We start from the raw sequence: 22,613 nt of genomic DNA on the forward strand, positions 1-22,613 counted from the left end.
CTACTGTCGTCAGTTTGAGTAAAAGATGGTTGGATTGATTCACTTTACATTTTTTAAACTGGTTTTACCCTGTACTTTCTACTGGTTTGCAGAGGAAATATTAAGTGTAAGATCAACAATAGCAAATACACATCAGTTAGATTGAAATGTTTGGGGGAAACTCTGGTAACATTTTAGGCCTTATGGTTGGGCTCCCGAGTGGTTCAGCGGTCTAAGGCACTGCATCTCAGTGCTGGAGGCGTCACTACAGACCCTGGTTCAGCGGCTAGAGGAGTCACTACAGACCCTGGTTCAGCGGTCTAAGGCACTGCATCTCAGTGCTAGAGGCGTCACTACAGACCCTGGTTCAGTGGTCTAAGGAACTGCATCTCAGTGCTGGAGGCGTCACTACAGACCCTGGTTCGATCCCGGGCTATATCACAAATGGCTGTGATCGGGAGTCCCATAGGGCGGCGCACAATTGGCCCAGGGTCATCCGGGTGAAGGGAGGGTTTGGTAGGCCTTGATTGTAAAATAAGAATTTGTTTTTCACTCACTTGCCTAGATAAATAAAGGTTAAATTAAAATGGGGCAATAAACAAATGTATATTGGAAAAAGGTTCTAGGTTCAATAAATCCTAAAACAGTCTTTTGTCATATTTGTTTTTTGAGAAAGTTGACAAACTTGTGACTGTTGTGAAGGGGCAAGAATAACTAAGCACTTCCTGGTCACGGATTTTCAAAATAAGAGTCCCGTCCTGTAAACAGGGTTGCGGATTAACGGTACCATCCAACTATTGTAATCAGATGACAGATACTTTTGAACAACTAGATTATTACTTTTGTTTTCTCGACTTTCAAAGTTTTACATTTGTTTTCTCGCCCGAGTGATTCCCGACCATTTAAATCAGAGATGACAATGATGAGGTCAAATTTTTTTGGGCTATAGTGCAAACTAAAGATTATACAACGAACTTGAATAAATGCTTGGCGGTAAGGAGGACACGGCCGACACGCAGATACATGGCAGTGATGTGGCTCTCACGCTGCTCTCAATTATTCTCGCTTTTATGGATTGTGGTTGTGGATGGCTGTTCACAAATATACAGGTGTATTTGTGTGGACACCCCTTCAAATTAGTGGATTCTGGCTATTTCAGCCACACCCGTTGCTGACAGGTGTATAAAATTGAGCACACAGCCATGCAATCTCCATAGACAAACATTGACAGTAGAATGACCTTACTGAAGAGCTTAGTGACTTTCAACATGGCACTGTCATTGGATGCCACCTTTCCAACAAGTCAGTTCGTCAAATTTCTGCCCTGCTATAGACCTGGCCCATAGACCTGGCCCGTAGACCTGGCCCGTAAACCTGGCCCGTAGACCTGGCCCGTAGACTTGGCCCATAGACCTGGCCCATAGACCTGGCCCGATCAAGGGTAGGTGCTGTTGTGAAGTGGAAACATCAAGGGGCAACAGTGGCTCAGCCGCGAAGTGGTCGGCCACACAAGCTCAGAGAACGGGACCGCAGAGTGCTGAAGCGCGTAGCACATAAAAAAATCGTCTGCCCTCAGTTGCAACACTCACTACCGAATTCCAAACTGCCTCTGGAAGTAACGTCAGCACAAGAACTGTTCATCGGGAGCTTCATGGAATGGGTGTCCGTGGCCGAGCAGCCGCACACAAGCCTAAGATCACTGGAGTGGTGTAAAGCTCACCGTCTTTGAACTCTGGAGCAGTGGAAACGCGTTCTCTGGAGTGATGAATCACGCAACACCATCTGGCTGTCCGATGGACGAATATGGGTTTGGCGGATGCTAAGAGAACGCTACCTGCCCGAATGCATAGTGCCAACTGTAAAGTTTGGTGGAGGACGAATAATGGTCTGGGGCTGTTTTTTATGGTTCAGGCTCCTTGGTTCCAGTGAAGGGAAATCTTAATGGTCCCGTGTGGCTCAGTTGGTAGAGCATGGTGTTTGCAACGCCAGGGTTGTGGGTTTGATTCCCACGGGGGACCAGTACGGAGAAAAAAATGTATGAAATGAAATGTATGCATTCACTACTATAAGTTGCTCTGGATAAGAGTGTCTGCTAAAATGTAAATGTAAATGCTACAGCATACAATGACATTCTAGACGATTCTGTGCTTCCAACTTTGTGGCAACAGTTTGGGGAAGGCCCTTTCCTGTTTCAGTATGACAATGCCCCCTGCACAAACGAGGTCCATACAGAAATGGTTTGTCGAGATCGGTGTGGAAGAACTTGACTGGTCTGCACAGAGCCCTGACCTCAACCCCATTGAACATGTTTGGGATGAATTGGAACGTCGACTGTGAGCCAGGCCTAATCACACAACATCAGTGCCCGACATCACTAATGCTCTTGTGGCTGAGAAGAAGCAAGTCCACTCAGCAATGTTCCAACATCTAGTAGAAAGCCTTCACCAGAAGAGTGGAGGCTGTTTTAGCAGTAAAGGGAGGACCAGCTTGGCTCCCTTCTTGCGTCCCAAAGGAGTGGCTAGTGGTCATGACTTTGGAATGAGACGTTCGACAAGCAGATGTCCACATACTTTTGTCAATGTAGTGTCTGTAAACTCTTAACATTGATTGATCCTGTAAAAGATGTCTTTCAATTGGGAGTATTCCTTTTTGTTTTCTTCTAATAGAAAGTAATCTAAAAGTAAAAAAATAATCGGATTATTTTACAGAGTTTGAGTAATCCTAATGTTACATTACAGATTACATTTTTTGGACAGGTAATTAGTAACTAACAGATTGTATTTAGAAAATAGCCTACCCAACTCATGTTTGTAAATGAATCCTTACGGGAAAAAAATTTGCAAAATGATCTATATATTTTATACTAGTTATCATACAAAGAATAATTAAAACTATTTTAGATATGTAATTAATTTATATACTTTTTCAAGCCTAAATGGTCAACAATATTTTTTGTGTGTGTACTCTTTTCAATGATTGGACTGTCCATCACTGCCTCTGCATTCTGTTGTACTTTGTGTCACAGTAAAAGGGGGGGGGGGTCCATTCTAGTCTGGAACACTTTTAGTTTCCAAATCCACCGAGTTTACACCCAGAGGACCGTCGCTTCTCATTGTGCGGCCCTCGAAAGGTGGCAAATCATCTTAAATCCAATATTTCTTTCATATTGGACATACAGTGCATTCGGAAAGTGTTCAGACTCGTGAGGAATGGGAGAGGGTCCTTTCAGAAAGAAGTGGTAGGTATTTTAAAGAGTTCTTAAGGGGTATTTTGTACCACTGAAAATTCGGAATCCGCAGCCTCGGCCTTATAAAAACCAGTAGCAGTTAGTGATTGTGTGCTTGTTCTCTAAAGCAGTCTTCTGAGAGGGCAATATGAATACACTTTTTCACAGTGGCATCCTAGACTATTTTACATGAGTTATCAGAGAGGAAATTACTTAGTGGAAAGAAGTTAAAATGTTAAGCTTGAATGATGCAGCAGACTGACGAAATGAAGAAATATGCTTGATAATTAAATTATACTGAACAAAAAATATGAATGCAACATGCAACAACTTCAATGATTTTACTGAGTTACAGTTCATACAAGGAAAACAGTCAATTGAAATAAATTCATTAGGCCCTAATCTATGGATTTCACATGACTGGGCAGGGGCGCAGCCATGGGTGGGCCTGGTTCCCCAGTGGGTGGGCCTATGCCCTCCCAGGCCAGCAAATCAGATTTAGTTTTTCCCCACAAAAGGGCTTTATTACAGACAGAAATACTCCGCTTCATCAGCTGTCTGGGAGGCTGGTGTCAGACGATCCTGCAGGTTAAGGTGCCGGATGTGGAGGTCCTGGGCTAGCGTGGTTACACGTAGTTTGTGGTTATGAGACCGGTTAGACGTACTTCTCTAAAACGACATTGGAAGCGGCTTATGGTAGAGAAATTAACATTAAATTCTCTGGCAACAACTCTGGTGGTGGACATTCCTGCAGTCAGCATGCCAATTGCACGCTCCCTCAAAACTTGAGACATCTGTGGCATTGTGTTGTGTGACAAAAGTGCACATATTAGAGTGGCCTTTTATTGTCTCCAGCACAAGGTGCACCTGTGTCATGATCATGCTGTTTAATCAGCTTCTTGATATGCCACACCTGTCAGGTGGATGGATTATCTTGGCAAAGGAGAAATGCTAACTAACAGGGATGTAAACAAATTTGAGAGAAGAAAGCTTGGCAAATTTCTGAGATCTTTTATTTCAGCTCATGAAAAATGGGACCAACACTTTACATGTTGCGTTTATATGTTTTGTTCAGTATATATTTAAATATAAATGTGTTATTGTTATGACAATTCTATTCTCAATGTTAACTTCAATTCAAATAATTTGTCTGTAACTCAGAGTTTGTAAAGTTCTGGTCTCAATAAAACAGACAGACTTCCCAGCTTACAATAGTCACCAATATTTATTCACCAGATCGCTCTCCAGTCCATTTTACAGAACATCATTATATACCAAGTTCCTCATTTACGCACACACATTACACACTAACACCAAGAGTTAATTGTCCTCTTCCTCAGACCTCTCAACACCGTAACTCATGATCCTGCCGACATTTTTAGTACTCTGAGATCAGGGAAACCTGGGGGGGTTGGAGCTAGGTCAGGTCAACCACAGTTTAACAGTTCTTAATGTTTACTCAAACACACAGCCAACCAATTCCTCTCTCATCCTAGTCCATCTCCTGAGACTTACGCTTAACCCTTTAGTTACTCATTCTACAGGCTATATAGACCATTTCCCTAAATTCAGGGTAGAATTATTTAATCATTTACACTCAAGCAGAAATCTCCTGCAACAGTTATTTATTTCATATCGTAGTGGGCACTAATATTGATAATTTTATATAACATTGATATTGTTTGATATCGCGATATGATCAAGGCGTATTGTGATATTGGTTTATTCTTCCTGTTGACCTACTCTATTCTGTAATAAAGCATACGTGACTCTTTTATGGAGGCACAAAGCCCTCTCACAGACGTTCTAACAGGCTGCTCAGCAAACTTAATTGCCCACTGATGGTCCATCAACTGTGGATGGGCTTCCCATTGTTTTATAAGCAGTCGTCTGGTCCAGAAAAGTCAACATTCACACAGTAGGCAATGTATTTTCTACAAAACTATGTGTCATCAATATGGAATCGTAAAATGCAACTGATATGTGTGTTGATTTTCCATGTCGGTGCCCATCACGAATTGAATGGATTTATTTGATGAGGGATTGCAACTAATTCATGTATCATAAAGTGTGTTAAACCATTAATTTTTATTTTATAAATTGGTGACCGTAGTGGTGACTGTCGTGGTGACTATAGTGGTGACTGTTAGTGGTGACTGTAGTGGTGACTGTCATGGTGACTGTAGTGGTGACTGTAGTGGTGACTGTAGTGGTGACTAGTGACTGTAGTGGTGACTGTCGTGGTGACTGTAGTGACTATAGTGGTGACTGTAGTGGTGATTATAGTGGTGACTGTAGTGGTGACTGTAGTGGTGACTGTAGTGGTGACTGTCGTGGTGACTGTCGTGGTGACTGTAGTGGTGACTGTAGTGGTGACTAGTGACTGTAGTGACTGTAGTGGTGACTGTAGTGACTGTAGTGACTGTAGTGGTGACTGTAGTGGTGACTGTAGTGGTGACTGTAGTGACTGTAGTGACTGTAGTGGTGACTGTAGTGGTGACTGTAGTGACTGTCGTGGTGACTGTCGTGGTGACTGTAGTGGTGACTAGTGACTGTAGTGACTGTAGTGACTGTAGTGGTGACTGTAGTGGTGACTGTAGTGGTGACTGTAGTGACTGTAGTGGTGACTGTAGTGGTGACTGTAGTGACTGTCGTGGTGACTGTAGTGGTGACTAGTGACTGTAGTGACTGTAGTGACTGTTAGTGGTGACTGTCGTGGTGACTATAGTGGTGACTGTTAGTGGTGACTGTAATGGTGACTGTAGTGGTGACTGTAGTGGTGACTGTCGTGGTGACTGTAGTGGTGACTGTAGTGGTGACTGTAATGGTGACTGTAGTGGTGACTGTAGTGGTGACTAGTGACTGTAGTGGTGACTGTCGTGGTGACTGTAGTGACTGTAGTGGTGACTGTAGTGGTGACTATAGTGGTGACTGTAGTGGTGACTGTCGTGGTGACTGTAGTGGTGACTGTAGTGGTGACTGTCGTGGTGACTGTCGTGGTGACTGTCGTGGTGACTGTAGTGGTGACTGTAGTGGTGACTAGTGACTGTAGTGACTGTAGTGACTGTAGTGGTGACTGTAGTGGTGACTGTAGTGACTGTAGTGGTGACTGTAGTGGTGACTGTAGTGACTGTAGTGACTGTAGTGGTGACTGTAGTGGTGACTGTAGTGACTGTCGTGGTGACTGTCGTGGTGACTGTAGTGGTGACTAGTGACTGTAGTGACTGTAGTGACTGTAGTGGTGACTGTAGTGGTGACTGTAGTGACTGTAGTGGTGACTGTAGTGGTGACTGTAGTGGTGACTGTAGTAGTGACTGTAGTGGTGACTGTCGTGGTGACTGTAGTGGTGACTATAGTGGTGACTGTAGTGGTGACTATAGTGGTGACTGTCATGGTGACTAGTGACTGTAGTGGTGACTGTCATGGTGACTGTAGTGGTGACTGTCGTGGTGACTGTAGTGACTGTAGTGGTGACTGTAGTGGTGACTGTCGTGGTGACTGTCGTGGTGACTGTCGTGGTGACTGTAGTGGTGACTGTCGTGGTGACTGTAGTGGTGACTGTAGTGGTGACTGTCGTGGTGACTGTAGTGGTGACTGTAGTGGTGACTAGTGACTGTAGTGACTGTCATGGTGACTGTAATGGTGACTATAGTGGTGACTGTAGTGGTGACTGTAGTGACTGTCGTGGTGACTGTAGTGGTGACTGTAATGAATGTAGTGGTGACTATAGTGGTGACTGTAGTGAATGTAGTGGTGACTGTAGTGAATGTAGTGGTGACTATAGTGGTGACTGTAGTGAATGTAGTGGTGACTGTCGTGGTGACTGTAGTGGTGACTGTCGTGGTGACTATAGTGGTGACTGTAGTGGTGACTGTCGTGGTGACTGTTAGTGGTGACTGTAGTGGTGACTGTTAGTGGTGACTGTAGTGGTGACTGTCGTGGGGACTGTAGTGGTGACTGTAGTGGTGACTATAGTGGTGACTATAGTGGTGACTGTAGTGGTGACTGTAGTGGTGACTGTTAGTGGTGACTGTAGTGGTGACTGTAGTGGTGACTATAGTGGTGACTATAGTGGTGACTGTAGTGGTGACTGTTAGTGGTGACTGTAGTGGTGACTATAGTGGTGACTGTAGTGGTGACTGTTAGTGGTGACTGTAGTGGTGACTGTAGTGGTGACTGTAGTGGTGACTATAGTGGTGACTGTAGTGGTGACTGTTAGTGGTGACTGTAGTGGTGACTATAGTGGTGACTATAGTGGTGACTGTTAGTGGTGACTGTAGTGGTGACTGTAGTGGTGACTGTCGTGGGGACTGTAGTGGTGACTGTAGTGGTGACTGTTAGTGGTGACTGTAGTGGTGACTATAGTGGTGACTGTAGTGGTGACTGTTAGTGGTGACTGTAGTGGTGACTGTAGTGGTGACTGTAGTGGTGACTGTAGTGGTGACTGTTAGTGGTGACTGTAGTGGTGACTATAGTGGTGACTGTAGTGGTGACTATAGTGGTGACTGTAGTGGTGACTGTAGTGGTGACTGCCTTATGTGTTTGTTTTTTGAGTTCTGATAGTATAATGTATATAGAGGTATAGACTTCAGGACCATGGATAGTTGAATGTATATAGACTTCAGGACCATGGATAGTTTAATGTATATAGACTTCAGGACCATGGATAGTTGAATGTATATAGACTTCAGGACCATGGATAGTTTAATGTATATAGACTTCAGGACCATGGATAGTTGAATGTATATAGACTTCAGGACCATGGATAGTATCGGGTCATTTGAAGGTGGTTTCTACAGACTATACTGACTACTCCCAACCACATTTTAAACCTCTACACATAGAATTCATTCTTTCTATATAAGCCTATATGAAATGTGTAGGCATATTGCATTGGGACCAATGGAGTGGGTGGAGTAAAAAGTGTTGCTGGATATTTAGACCAAAGTACTCCATGGAAAAACACCATATATATATATATATATATATTCTACAGACCCTACTGAGTACCCCCCCCCCCCCCCCCCCTCCCACTTTTACTTTGGCACAAAGAATAGTTTTCTTCCTATAAGCCAATATGTAATGTACTAGAATTGGCCTGTATTGTATTGCATTGGGACCAATGGAGTGGGTAGAGTAGAAAGTGTTGCTGGGCATAAAGACTTCAGTCCCCCAGGAAATAACACCATATATATATATATATATACACATTCTACAGACCCCTACTGGGTACTTTCCATCGGCACGTTTTTCCATTACAGTATATGATCCAGGCACCCCCATTTTAAGCTGTTTGACCAGCCTAAAAGGTCAACAACCCTCCATATTATTCTGATTCCCATGACCGTATATACAGTCTACAGACCCCTACTGAGTTTTCCCTACAATACTTTTAACAGCAACTACAGTAGTTCTTGCTCTATTCCATATACAGTGATTTGCATCGGAACATGTTTGTTTGTTTTAAAACCCAAATGTAACGCAAATGCAACTTAAATATTAACACATATGACTCATTATTCATGTTTAGACAATTATTTTGTCATCTATCATTAATAAATACAGGTTATTGACACTTTTCTACCATTACGTGTGCAACTTTTGTTTTTTTTGTTTTTTTGCGGAACAATTTCCGAAATCCGTAACCCGGAAGTGGTTTATTTTTCATGTGAATGTTGCTGACGAGACGCGGATGAAATCCAGCGACTCATTAAGTGTTGAAATGGCTGCAGTCAGTGAGTGTGGTCGACGGTCTGCTCAGTGGACAGCCGTTATATTCACCGTGGTGCTGTTCCTACCGTCTGCCACGGCGCTTATCGACGGACTGTACTGCGGCACCGAGATCTGTTACGATGTCCTCGGTGTACCGAGGGACGCGGTGAAGGCGGACATCGCCCGGTCTTACAGACAGCTCGCCAGAAAGTATCACCCGGACAGATTCTCAAGTCTTGCAGGCGAGACAAGAGAAAGTGCACATCAGAAATTTCTGCTCGTTGCTACTGCATATGAAACTCTGAAGGTAAAGTGGACAAACAACACATTATTATTTTGTTTCGTTTCCAATAACCTTTCTAAAGTAAAACGCTGCCGGTATATCATTTATATGATATATTATTCAATAGCTTTACGGTCCGTCGGCGCTTGCTGACGTCAACTTGATGTTGTATGTCAATGTGGCACTTTTCTGAAGTCCCGTTAAAAAGACCTTCAGTCATTCTGACCGTTTGGTCTCATAGTGTAAAAACAGGGTCAGTGTTTCTGAAGAGACCTGAACAGGGTTAAAGTCAGGTTAACGTTGTGATGCAGCCCGGTCAAATGTCAGACAACATGTTGGGAGAATCAGATCACAAGTATGTAACTGGAGGTTGACTGGAGGTTGACTGGAGGTTGACTGGAGGTTGACTGGGGGTTGACTGGGGGTTGACTAGAGGTTGACTAGAGGTTGACTGGAGGTTGACTGGGGGTTGACTGGGGGTTGACTGGGGGTTGACTGGGGGTTGACTGGAGGTTGACATGGTAATCCATGAATCAGACCATCACTATCTAATAACACAGGATCCACTGAAGTGTGGAGGGGAAAGGGTCCTTTCAGAAAGAAGTGCTAGGTATTTTTAAACTTCCTATGAGTCTATTTTGAGTCCAGAAAAGTGTGATCCTCAACCTTTAAAAAACCAGTAACGGTTTTTGTGTGTCCTTGTCCTCCATAACCACTACGGTGTTATTGTGGATATGTGTGTGACAAATGTTCATTTACCTTCTGCTAACATTTCAGTCAAGCCGTCTACGCATACAGTTTGACGCATACGTTGGGTTAAATCCAACGTAGAGTAACGCACTGCAACGCAAAACGCAGCGTTTTCATTGGAAATGAATGTAATATGACGCTGTCGATCACACAGAGGCGTTATGAGAGGGAAATACGAATAGCCTTTTCACAGTGGCATGCAACACTATGTTTTACTTGAGTTCTCAGAGAGAAATGTGCATGTTATCTTAAAGGCAAAACTGCACTCCAACTCTGATAGGCTTGATACATACAGTACCGGTCAACTTCTAGAACATTCAATGGTTTTGTTTATTATTTTTTTTACTATTTTCTACATTGTAGAATAATAGTGAAGACATCAAAACTGTGAAAAGGCACATATGGAATCATGTCGTAAACAAATCAAAATATATTTTTCAAAGTAGCCACCCTTTGCCTTGACAGCTTTTCACACTCTTGGTATTCTCTCAACCAGCTTCATGAGGTAGTCACCTGGAATGCATTTCAATTAACAGGTGTGCCTTGTTAAAAGTTAATTTGTGGAATTTCTTTCCTTAATGTGTTTGAGCCAATCAGTTGTGTTGTGTCAAGGTAGGGGTGGTATACAGGAGATAGCCCTATTTGGTAAAAGACCAAGTCCATATTATGGCAAGAACAGTTCAAATAAGCATAGAGAAATGACAGTTCATCATTACTTTAAGACATGAAGGTCAGTCAATAAGGAACATTTCAAGAACTTTGAACATTTCTTCAAGTGCAGTCACAAAAACCATCAAGCGCTATTATAAAACTGGCTCTCATGAGGACCATCACAGGACAGGAAGACCCAGAGTTCCCTCTGCTGCAGAGGATAAGTTCATTAGAGTTACAAGCCTCAGAAATTTCAGCCCAAATAAATGCTTCATAGAGTTCAAGTAACAGACACATCTCAACATCAACTGTTCAGAGGAGACTGTGTGAATCAGGCCTTCATGGTCGAATTGCTGCAAAGAAACCACTACTAAAGGACACCAATAGGAAGAAGAGACTTGCTTGGGCCAAGAAACACGAGCAATGGACATTAGACCGGTGGAAATCTGTCCTTTGGTCTGATGAGTCCAAATTTGAGATTTCTGGTTCCAACCGCCGTGTCTTTGTGAGACACAGAATAGGTGAACGGATGATCTCTGCATGTGTGGTTCCTACCGTGAAGCATGGAGGAGGAGGTGTGATGGTGCTTTGCTGGTGATACTGCCAGTGATTTATTTAGAATTCAAGGTACACTTAACCAGAATGTCTATCACAGCATTCCCATCTGGGCTGCACTTAGTCCCACTATCATTTTGTTTTTCAACAGGACAATGACCCAACACACCTCCAGGCTGTGTAAGGGATATTTTACCAAGGAAGAGGGTCATGGAGTGCTGCATCAGATGACCTGGCCTCCACAATCACCAGACCTCAACCCAATTGAGATGGTTTGGGATGAGTTGGACCGCAGAGTGAAGAAAAAGCAGCAAACAAGTGCTCAGCATATGCGGGAACTCCTTCAAGACTGTTGGAAAAGCATTCCTCATGAAGCTGGTTGAGAGAATGCCAAGAGTGTACAAAGCTGTCATCAAGTCAAAGGGTGGCTACTTTGAAGAATCTAGAATAGAACATATTTTGATTTGTTTAACACTTTTTTGGTTACTACATGATTCCATATGTGTTATTTCATAGTTTTGATGTCTTCACTATTATTCTACAATGTAGAAAATAGTACAAATAAAGAAAAACCCTGGAATGAGTAGATGTGTCCAAACTTTTGACTGGTACTGTACATACAGCTCTCAATCATTCTGATAAGGAGATATCTTCTTGTAACTTGTGTCTTAGTACTAGGCGTATAGCTAGTAGTCATAACAGTTTTATAAGGGTCATTTCCTCCTGTGTATCAGGATGAGGACTCCCGTAGAGATTATGACTACATGCTGGACAACCCTGAAGAGTACTACAGCCACTACTACACCTACTACAGGAGACGACTGGCACCTAAAGTGGACGTACGGATTGTCATTCTGGTCACTGTGGTTGCTATATCCATTTTCCAGGTAGGATCATATCTATGCTCACACACACACACTCATATAGTGCACTATAAAGGGAATAGGGTGGCATTTGGGGCGCACTGTGTGTTTCTTAATGCCAATCATGAGAAACGGCAGTAGAATGGCACCGTTTGGTAATGCAAGGTTACGAATGGCACCGTTTGGGTAATGCAAGGTTACGAATGGCACCGTTTGGTACATAGCAGTGTGTGTGAATAATCAGAAAGGTTCTGATAGACCCATAGGAACCCATTTCCTCCCCAGCTCCTGGGATGCACTCTATGACCTACAGAATAACTATGCTGACTGCAGTGGTGGAAAAAAAGTACCCAACTGGCATACTTGAGTAAAAGTAAAGATACCTGAATAGAAAATGACTCAAGTCACCCAATAAAATACTACTTGATTAAAATTCTAAAAGTATTTTGTTTTAAATCTACTTAAGTATCAAAGGTAAATGTAATTGTTAAAATATCCTTAAGTATCAAAAGTATAAATAATTTCCAATTCCTTATTTTAAGCAAACCAAACGGCACCATTTTATTGTTTTAATTTATTTACAGATAGCCAGGGGAACACTCCAACACTCAGACATCATTACAGATAGCCAGGGGAACACTCCAACACTCAGACATCATTTACAGATAGCCAGGGGAACACTCCAACACTCAGACATCATTACAGATAGCCAGGGGAACACTCCAACACTCAGACATCATTACAGATAGCCAGGGGAACACTCCAACACTCAGACATCATTACAGATAGCCAGGGGAACACTCCAACACTCAGACATCATTACAGATAGCCAGGGGTACACTCCAACACTCAGACATCATTTACAGATAGCCAGGGGTACACTCCAACACTCAGACATCATTTACAGATAGCCAGGGGAACACTCCAACACTCAGACATCATTTACAGATAGCCAGGGGTACACTCCAACACTCAGACATCATTTACAGATAGCCAGGGGAACACTCCAACACTCAGACATCATTTACAGATAGCCAGGGGTACACTCCAACACTCAGACATCATTTACAGATAGCCAGGGGAACACTCCAACACTCAGACATCATTACAGATAGCCAGGGGTACACTCCAACACTCAGACATCATTTACAGATAGCCAGGGGAACACTCCAACACTCAGACATCATTACAGATAGCCAGGGGCACACTCCAACACTCAGACATCATTTACAGATAGCCAGGGGTACACTCCAACACTCAGACATCATTACAGATAGCCAGGGACACACTCCAACACTCAGACATCATTACAGATAGCCAGGGACACACTACAACACTCAGACATCATTACAGATAGCCAGGGGAACACTCCAACACTCAGACATCATTTACAGATAGCCAGGGGAACACTCCAACACTCAGACATCATTTACAGATAGCCAGGGGAACACTCCAACACTCAGACATCATTTACAGATAGCCAGGGGAACACTCCAACACTCAGACATCATTACAGATAGCCAGGGACACACTCCAACACTCAGACATTACAGATAGCCAGGGGTACACTCCAACACTCAGACATCATTTACAGATAGCCAGGGGTACACTCCAACACTCAGACATCATTACAGATAGCCAGGGGAACACTCCAACACTCAGACATCATTACAGATAGCCAGGGGAACACTCCAACACTCAGACATCATTACAGATAGCCAGGGGAACACTCCAACACTCAGACATCATTACAGATAGCCAGGGGAACACTCCAACACTCAGACATCATTTACAGATAGCCGTCGGAACACTCCAACACTCAGACATCATTTACAGATAGCCAGGGGAACACTCCATCACTCAGACATCATTACAGATAGCCAGGGGAACACTGCAACACTCAGACATTACAGATAGCCAGGGGTACACTCCAACACTCAGACATCATTTACAAATGAATCATGTGTGTTTAGTGAGTCCTCCAGGTCAGAGGCAGTAGGGATGACCAGGGATGTTCTCTGTTTAGTGAGTCCTCCAGGTCAGAGGCAGTAGGGATGACCAGGGATGTTCTCTGTTTAGTGAGTCCTCCAGATCAGAGGCAGTAGGGATGACCAGGGATGTTCTCTGTTTAGTGAGTCCTCCAGATCAGAGGCAGTAGGGATGACCAGGGATGTTCTCTGTTTAGTGAGTCCTCCAGGTCAGAGGCAGTAGGGATGACCAGGGATGTTCTCTGTTTAGTGAGTCCTCCAGATCAGAGGCTGTAGTGATGACCAGGGATGTTCTCTGTTTAGTGAGTCCTCCAGATCAGAGGCAGTAGGATCGACCAGGGATGTTCTCTGTTTAGTGAGTCCTCCAGATCAGAGGCAGTAGGATCGACCAGGGATGTCATAATTATTGACCAAAAGTACATAATTATTTTTTAGGAATGTAGTGAAGTAAAGGTTGTAAAAATATATATATAAATAGTAAAGTACAGATACCCCCAGAAACTACTTACAGTAAGTAGTTCTTTAAAGTATTTTTACTTCATTACTTTACACCACTAGCCTTCCCTGTAGCTCAGTTGGTAGAGCATGTTGTGTGCAACGCCAGGGTTGTGGGTTCGATTCCCACGGGGGGGCCAGTACAAAAAAAAAAAATGTATGCATTCACTACTGTAAGTCGCTCTGGATAAGAGCGTCTGCTAAATGACTAAAAATGTAAAATGTAATTGTGACTTAATTTTCCTCCTTCAGTACTACAGTTGGTGGGCCAGCTACGCTGAAGCCATCGCCTACCTATCAACGGTCCCCCGGTACCGTATCCAGGCCACAGAGATAGCCAAGCAGCTGGGTCTCCTGAACAAGACAAAAGAGAAGGGCAAGAACCGACGGTCCAAAGAGGAGATCCGGGAACAGGAAGAAGAGATCATCCGTGACATCATCAAGAACAAGATTGACATTAAGGGAGGTTACCAGAAGCCTAAAATCTTGGACATACTACTCTGTAAGATTGTCCTGTTCCCTTACTTCCTGTGTGCCTATGTGGTCTGGTACTGTAAGTGGACCTACCGGTTCACCATCTGCAGAGAGGAGTATGGCGACGACGAGAAGCTGTACATCATCAGGAAGAACATGAAGATGTCTCAGTCTCAGTTTGACAGTCTGGAGGAGGAGCAGAGAGACACCTTACTGGAGAGGCAACTCTGGATCAAATACAACTATGAGGTCTGTATTAATGTTGTAGTAGCAGTAGTAGTAGCAGCAGTAGTAGTAGTAGCAGTAGTAGTAGTAGTAGTAGTAACACAAGCAGTAGTAGCAGTAGTAGTAACAGTAGTAGTAACACAAGTAGTAGCACTAGCGGTAGTAGTAGTAGTAGTAGTAACACAAGCAGCAGTAGCAGTAGTAGTAGTAGTAGTAGCAGTAGTAGTAACAGTAGTAGTAGCACTAGCGGTAGTAGTAGTAGTACTACCCGTAGTAGTACTACCAGTATTAGCAGCTGTAGCAGTAGCACAAGCAGCAGCAGTAGAATTGGCACAAGCAGCAGTAGTAGTACCAGTAGTAGTAGTAGTACTACCAGTATTAGTACTACCAGTATTAGCAGCTGTAGCATCAGTAGTAGCAGTAGCATCAGTAGTAGCAGTAGCAGCAGTAATACTAGTAGTAGTACTAGTAGTAGTAGTAGACTACACACACAAACAGTGGAACACTTTGCTTTGCACCAGATATTACAATGTTATTACAACAGAACACATTCTATATGTGAACACATTCTATATGTGAACACATTCTATATGTGAACACATTCTATATGTGAACACATTCTATATATGTGAACACATTCTATATGTGAACACATTCTATATATGTGAACACATTCTATATATATGTGAACACATTCTATATGTGAACACATTCTATATATGTGAACACATTCTATATGTGAACACATTCTATATATGTGAACACATTCTATATATATGTGAACACATTCTATATATATGTGAACACATTCTATATATATGTGAACACATTCTATATATATGTGAACACATTCTATATATATGTGAACACATTCTATATATATGTGAACACATTCTATATATATGTGAACACATTCTATATATATGTGAACACATTCTATATATATGTGAACACATTCTATATATATGTGAACACATTCTATATATGTGAACACATTCTATATATATGTGAACACATTCGATCTGGTGCAAAGTATTCCACTTTCATATTATGGACAATGAGATGTAAAAGCCCAAGGGCTGGTTTCCTGGACAGAGATTAAGCCTAGTACTGGTACAAAAGGAAGCTCAATAGAGTATCTCCATTTTTTTATTTTTATTTGTTTGTATATTTATATTGCGTTATGTTGTTGTACAGGTGTACAAGGAAGAACAGGAGGAAGAGATGAAGACGAAGATGGCCCTGGATCCCAGGTGGAAGAGGTACCGACGGTGGATGAAGAATGAAGGACCTGGACGGCTCACTTTTATTGACGATTGACAACATGCCGATCAATAATCACACCTGACTTGTGGCAATATATACAGATACACACTGTGTTATACAGATACACACTGTGTTATACAGATACACACTGTGTTATACAGATACACACTGTGTTATACAGATACACACTGTGTTATACAGATACACACTGTGTTATACAGATACACACTGTGTTATACAGATACACACTGTGTTATACAGATACAGTGCATTCGGAAAGTATTCAGACCCCTTGACTTTTTCCACATTTTGTTACGTTACAGCCTTATTCTAAAATGGATGGAAAAAATGATTTAATCAATCTACACACAACACCCCATATTGACAAAGCAAAAACGGGTTTTTAGATTTTCTTTTGCAAATCTATTAAAAATAAACAAAAACATTTACATAAGTATTCAGACCCTTTACTCTGTACTTTGTTGAAGCACCTTTGGCAGCGATTACAGCCTCGAGTCTTCTTGGGTGTGACGCTACAAGCTTGGCACACCTGTATTTGGGGAGTTTCTCCCATTCTTCACTGCAGATCCTCTCAAGCTCTGTCAGGTTGGATGGGGAGTGTCGCTGTACAGCTATTTTCAGGTCTCTCCAGAGATGTTCGATCGGGTTCAAGTCCGGGCTCTGACTGGGCCACTTAGTGACATTCAGAGAATTGTCCCGAAGCCACTCCTGCGTTGTCTTGGCTGTGTGCTTAGGGTCGTTGTCCAGTTGGAAGGTGAACCTTCGCCCCAGTCTGAGGTCCTGAACGCTCTGGAGCAGGTTTCCATCAAGGATCTCTCTGTACTTTGCTCCGATCATCTTTCCCTCGATCCTGACTAGTCTCCCAGTCCCTGCCGCTGAAAAACATCCCCACAGCATGACGCTGCCACCACCATGCTTCATCGTAGGGATGGTGCCAGGTTTCCTCCAGACGTGATGCTTGGCATTCAGGCCAAAAAGCTCAGTCTTGGTTTCATCAGACCAGAGAGCCTTGTTTCTCATGGTCTGAGAGTCCTTTAGGTGCCTTTTGGCAAACTCCAAGCGGGCTGTCATGTGCCTTTTACTGAGGAGTGGCTTCCGTCTGGCCACTCTACCATAAAGGCCTGATTGGTGGATTGCTGCAGAGATGGTTGTCCTTCTGGAAGGTTCTCCCATCTCCACATAGGAACTCTGGAGCTCTGTCAGAGTGACCATCGGGTTCTTGGTCACCTCCCTGACCAAGGCCCTTCTCCCCAGATTGCTCAGTTTGTCCGGGCGGCCAGCTCTAGGAAGAGTCTTGGTGGTTCCAAACTTTTTTCAATGTTAAGAATGAGGTCACTGTGTTCTTGGGGACCTTCAATGCTGCAGAAATGTTTTGGTACCCTTCCCCAGATCTGTGCCTCGACACAATCCGGTCTCTGAGCTCTACGGACAATTCCTTCGACATCATGTCTTGGTTTTTGCTCTGACATGCACTGTCAACTGTGGGACCTTATATAAACAGGTGTGTGCCTTTCCGAATCATGTCCAATCAGTTGAATTTACCACAAGTGGACTCCAATCAAGTTGTAGAAACATCTCAAGGATGATCAATGGAAACAGGATGCACCTGAGCTCAATTTAGAGCCTCATAGCAAAGGGTCTGAATACTGATGTCAATAAGGTATTTATGTTTTTTTATTTTTAATACATTTGCAAAAAGTGTCTAAAAACCTTGTAGATTGAAGAGGAAATATTAATTCAATACATTTTAGAGTAAGGCTGTAACGTAACAAAGTTGAAAACAGATCCACTGTGTTTGCGTACCTGAGTGTTTGTGACTACATCTACTGATGTGTGTACAGACTATTGACAATAATGCCTGTTTGTATGGAGAGTTATTTTCATAGATATTATATTGGGGATGTTTAAAGCCGGTGAAAGGTACTACTGTGTAACTAATAAGATGTATTGAAGCCTTATACAGCATATCGAGAGCTGAGGACTAGAAGGGTCTATCTGCAAAAAGATCATTCTGAGATAATTGGCGTTAAAGTTCTGAACCCTCATTGGTTGGAACGGTGTCGGCTAATTTCTTTATTTAAAATCTTGTATTCTTTGGAAATTAACATGAATTGTGGAATTTAGAGTACTATATACGTAGTGTATGTAGAGAACATTGTATTTAGAGTACTATGAAGTATATGTAGAGAACATAGTACTCTAAATACAAGTAGTATATGTAGAGAACATATTATTTAGAGTACTGTGTAGTATATGTAGAGAACATAGTATTTAGAGTAGTATATAGTGTGTGTATATATAATATATATATATATAGATAGAGATATATATATATATATATATATATATATATATATATATATATATATAGATAGTATTTAGAGTATTATATAGTATATGTAGAGAACATTGTATTTAGAGTACTGTATAGTGTGTGTATATATAATATATAGATAGATAGAGATATATATATATATATATATATATAGATAGTATTTAGAGTATTATATAGTATATGTAGAGAACATTGTATTTAGAGTACTGTATAGTGTGTGTATATATAATATATATATATAATATATAGATAGATAGAAAGAGATATATATAGATAGTATTTAGAGTATTATATAGTATATGTAGAGAACATAGTATTTAGAGTACTATATAGTGTGTATATATATATATATAGAACATAGTATTTAGAGTATTATATAGTATATATATGAGACCATAGTATTTAGAGTACTATATAGTGTGTGTGTGTATATATGTATATATATATATATATATATATATATATATATATATATATATATATATATAGAACATAGTATTTAAAGTACTATATAGGATATGTAGATAGACCCTTCTAGCCCCAACCTCTGCTGCTGTATGTGACGCCTTTCATAATATGACCTTTCACCTTTCTGCTCTTCAGGGAAAAGCTCGCGGTATGAAAGAGTCAGAAGATGTATTTAAAACCTGCCTGGAGGAACGGTTCTTATTAGGAAGCCTGTATAGTGCATCACTTCTGGTCAAAACTAGTGCACTATATAGTGTGCATCACTTCTGGTCAAAACTAGTGCACTATATAGTGTGCATCACTTCTGGTCAAAACTAGTGCACTATATAGTGTGCATCACTTCTGGTCAAAACTAGTGCACTATATAGTGTGCATCACTTCTGGTCAAAACTAGTGCACTATATAGTGTGCATCACTTCTGGTCAAAACTAGTGCACTATATAGTGTGCCACTTCTGGTCAAAACTAGTGCACTATATAGTGTGCATCGCTTCTGGTCAAAACTAGTGCACTATATAGTATGCATCGCTTCTGGTCAAAACTAGTGCACTATATAGTGTGCATCGCTTCTGGTCAAAACTAGTGCACTATATAGTGTGCATCGCTTCTGGTCAAAACTAGTGCACTATATAGTGTGCCACTTCTGGTTTAAAACTAGTGCACTATATAGTGTGCCACTTCTGGTTTAAAACTAGTGCACTATATAGTGTGCCACTTCTGGTTTAAAACTAGTGCACTATATAGTGTGCCACTTCTGGTTTAAAACTAGTGCACTATATAGTGTGCCACTTCTGGTTTAAAACTAGTGCACTATATAGTGTGCCACTTCTGGTTTAAAACTAGTGCACTATATAGTGTGCCACTTCTGGTTTAAAACTAGTGCACTATATAGTGTGCCACTTCTGGTTTAAAACTAGTGCACTATATAGTGTGCCACTTCTGGTTTAAAACTAGTGCACTATATAGTGTGCCACTTCTGGTTTAAAACTAGTGCACTATATAGTGTGCCACTTCTGGTTTAAGACTAGTGCACTATATAGTGTGCCACTTCTGGTTTAAAACTAGTGCACTATATAGTGTGCATCACTTCTGGTCAAAACTAGTGCACTATATAGTGTGCCACTAAGGACAGACACACCAAGGGTTAGGCAGGCTTGTATAGTCTGTTATTAACGATGCTCATCGTCTCTCTCTGGTCCTGACTGTTATTCCGTCAGACACAGGTTAAACCTACTTCTGGAATCTCTACTGAAAGTGCTTTTTAATCCAGGAAGAGTCTTCATCTGTGTATGGGGAAACCTGTCTGTTATGGGTTAGAATGGACTTGGCCTTCCTGTGAATTGTCTTACCTGGGAAGGCTATTTTGAATCACAACTGAAAGGTTGTACAAAGTATTCAGAACCCAGAAGAAATGAGTCCTGGGTTTGTGATATTAGTTCGGGCCTTATCCTTTACTTTGAATATTTACTTCGTTGCATGTTGCATGTTAACAGCCAACAAATCAAGCTTCATTTGACCTATACTGTAATAATATGGTATATTACGGCGTAGTTGGGTACGTGTTGATCTGTTGGATTGAAAACACAAACATGATTTTTTTTAAAAGAAATGAAACCAGAGATTCAAAGAGCATCTTGTTGGTATTATCATGGTACTGCATTTTGGGTTTATTTGTACTTAAAATCACTGTCAGTCTAGTTAGTCTGTGTCCCAGATGAGCCCTGTTCCATATAGACCTGCAGTACTTTTGACCAGGGCACATAAGACTTTGTTCAAAAGTTAAGTAGTGTACTATATCGGGAATTAGGGGGTGTATTTGGGACAAAGCCTATGTTTTATTGTTTATCATGTAGCCATAACATGATTAAATCAAATCTGCCACATCAGACTGTGGTTGCTGCACATCATTTACAATTCAATGCTAAATCATATCTATAGTATATATTCTGTAATATATTAGAATAATTTGCAACATCAACAAGAATTTAGTGCAGTTCAACTATTTGTCACTAGATGGAACTCCTGTTTGGGTGAAAAATACTGGGGAGGGGAACATTTTATTTCTAAACCTATTAAAATAATAGTATATTTTAAATGTCAGGGTACATGCCATTAGAAAACAAACTAAATAAAAAAACATGTTATAAATGGAATGTATTGCTTGACTGCTGGGACACGTGATGCATCCAGACGCATCAAACCGTTTTCCGTTCCAGCGGAAGTCATTCACCGTCAATGGAGCAGTCAACGACCCGTTGCTGAAGGAAAGACGGGCTGAAACCTTTTGCATAGTTCGATTTTCGGGTATATGAATTACATATACGGTGATTGTAAACGTGTGGGTGATGATGATGATGTCACGACCAACTACTTGTAACAGTTTCAGGCAGCGCTTGTGTGGTCCACTGTGAGGGAAGGTGTGAAATACCATTTCAAATTCAGTCAACCAACACTGGCCTGGATGCTTCCTACATAGAAATGGACGTTTTTATTAATTTAGTAGCTTAAGCTAAATAATAATATTTTGTTCACGGTTGTCTGTTACTTATTATTAATGCTATGCTATTATTATTATTTTACGATATTAAAGGGCTGCTGTAAAAAAATAGCAACATTTAGCTAAATTGTGACTGTTGACGTTCTGGTCATTTGTCAACCTTGCCTTTGCTGTTTCTATCATCTCAGTGATTTACGGTAATTACGGCGCCTTCGGAAAGTATTCAGACCCTTTGACTTTTTCTACATTTTGTTACGTTACAGTCGTATTATAAAATGGAGAAGAAAAAATAAAATCTGGAATCAATCTACACACAATATCCCATAATGACAGTGAAAACAGGTTTGTAGAAATGTTTGCAAATTTATAAAAAAGAAAAGAAAAATACTTATTTACATAAGTATTCAGACCCTTTGCTATGAGACTCTAAATTGAGCTCAGGTGCATCCTATTTCCATTAATCATCCTTGAGATGTTTTCTACAACTTGATTGGAGTCCACCTGTGGTAAAATCTATTGATTGGACGTGATTTGTAAAAGCACACACCTGTCTATATAAGGTCCCACAGTTGACAGTGCATGTCAGAGCAAAAACCAAGCCATGAGGTCGAAGGAATTGTCCATGGAGGTCCGAGACAGGATTATGTCGAGGCACAGATCTGTGGAAGGGTATCAAAACATATCTGCAGCATTGAAGGTCCCCAAGAACACAGTGGCCTCCATCGTTCTTAAATGGAAGAAGTTTGGAACCACCAAGACTCTTCCTAGAGCTGGCCACCCGGCCAAACTGAGCAATCGGGGGAGAAAGGCCTTGGTCAGGGAGGTG

General features: G+C 41.5%; 1 protein-coding gene across 1 annotated transcript; it reads left to right on the top strand.

The window, feature by feature from the left end:
• The first annotated feature begins 8,860 nt into the window (after positions 1–8,860).
• Positions 8,861–21,176, top strand: LOC106572757 (dnaJ homolog subfamily C member 25). Its single transcript, XM_014147222.3, has 4 exons — positions 8,861–9,224; positions 11,891–12,043; positions 14,755–15,225; positions 16,399–21,176. The coding sequence occupies exons 1-4, from the start codon at positions 8,898–8,900 to the stop codon at positions 16,519–16,521; spliced, it is 1,074 nt and encodes a 357-aa protein (XP_014002697.3). The 5' UTR covers positions 8,861–8,897; the 3' UTR covers positions 16,522–21,176.
• The last annotated feature ends 1,437 nt before the right edge of the window (positions 21,177–22,613 follow it).

This window comes from Salmo salar, chromosome 01 (genome assembly GCF_965601325.2).
Source record: "Salmo salar chromosome 01, fSalSal1, whole genome shotgun sequence".
Classification (NCBI taxonomy): Eukaryota; Metazoa; Chordata; class Actinopteri; order Salmoniformes; family Salmonidae; genus Salmo; species Salmo salar.

Coding starts and splice junctions, on each gene's coding strand:
- LOC106572757 (XM_014147222.3), top strand. CDS start 8,898: ATGAAATCCAGCGACTCATTAAGTGTTGAAATGGCTGCAGTCAGTGAG. Junction 9,225..11,890: donor CTGCATATGAAACTCTGAAG/GTAAAGTGGACA, acceptor CCTGTGTATCAG/GATGAGGACTCCCGTAGAGA. Junction 15,226..16,398: donor GGATCAAATACAACTATGAG/GTCTGTATTAAT, acceptor GTTGTTGTACAG/GTGTACAAGGAAGAACAGGA.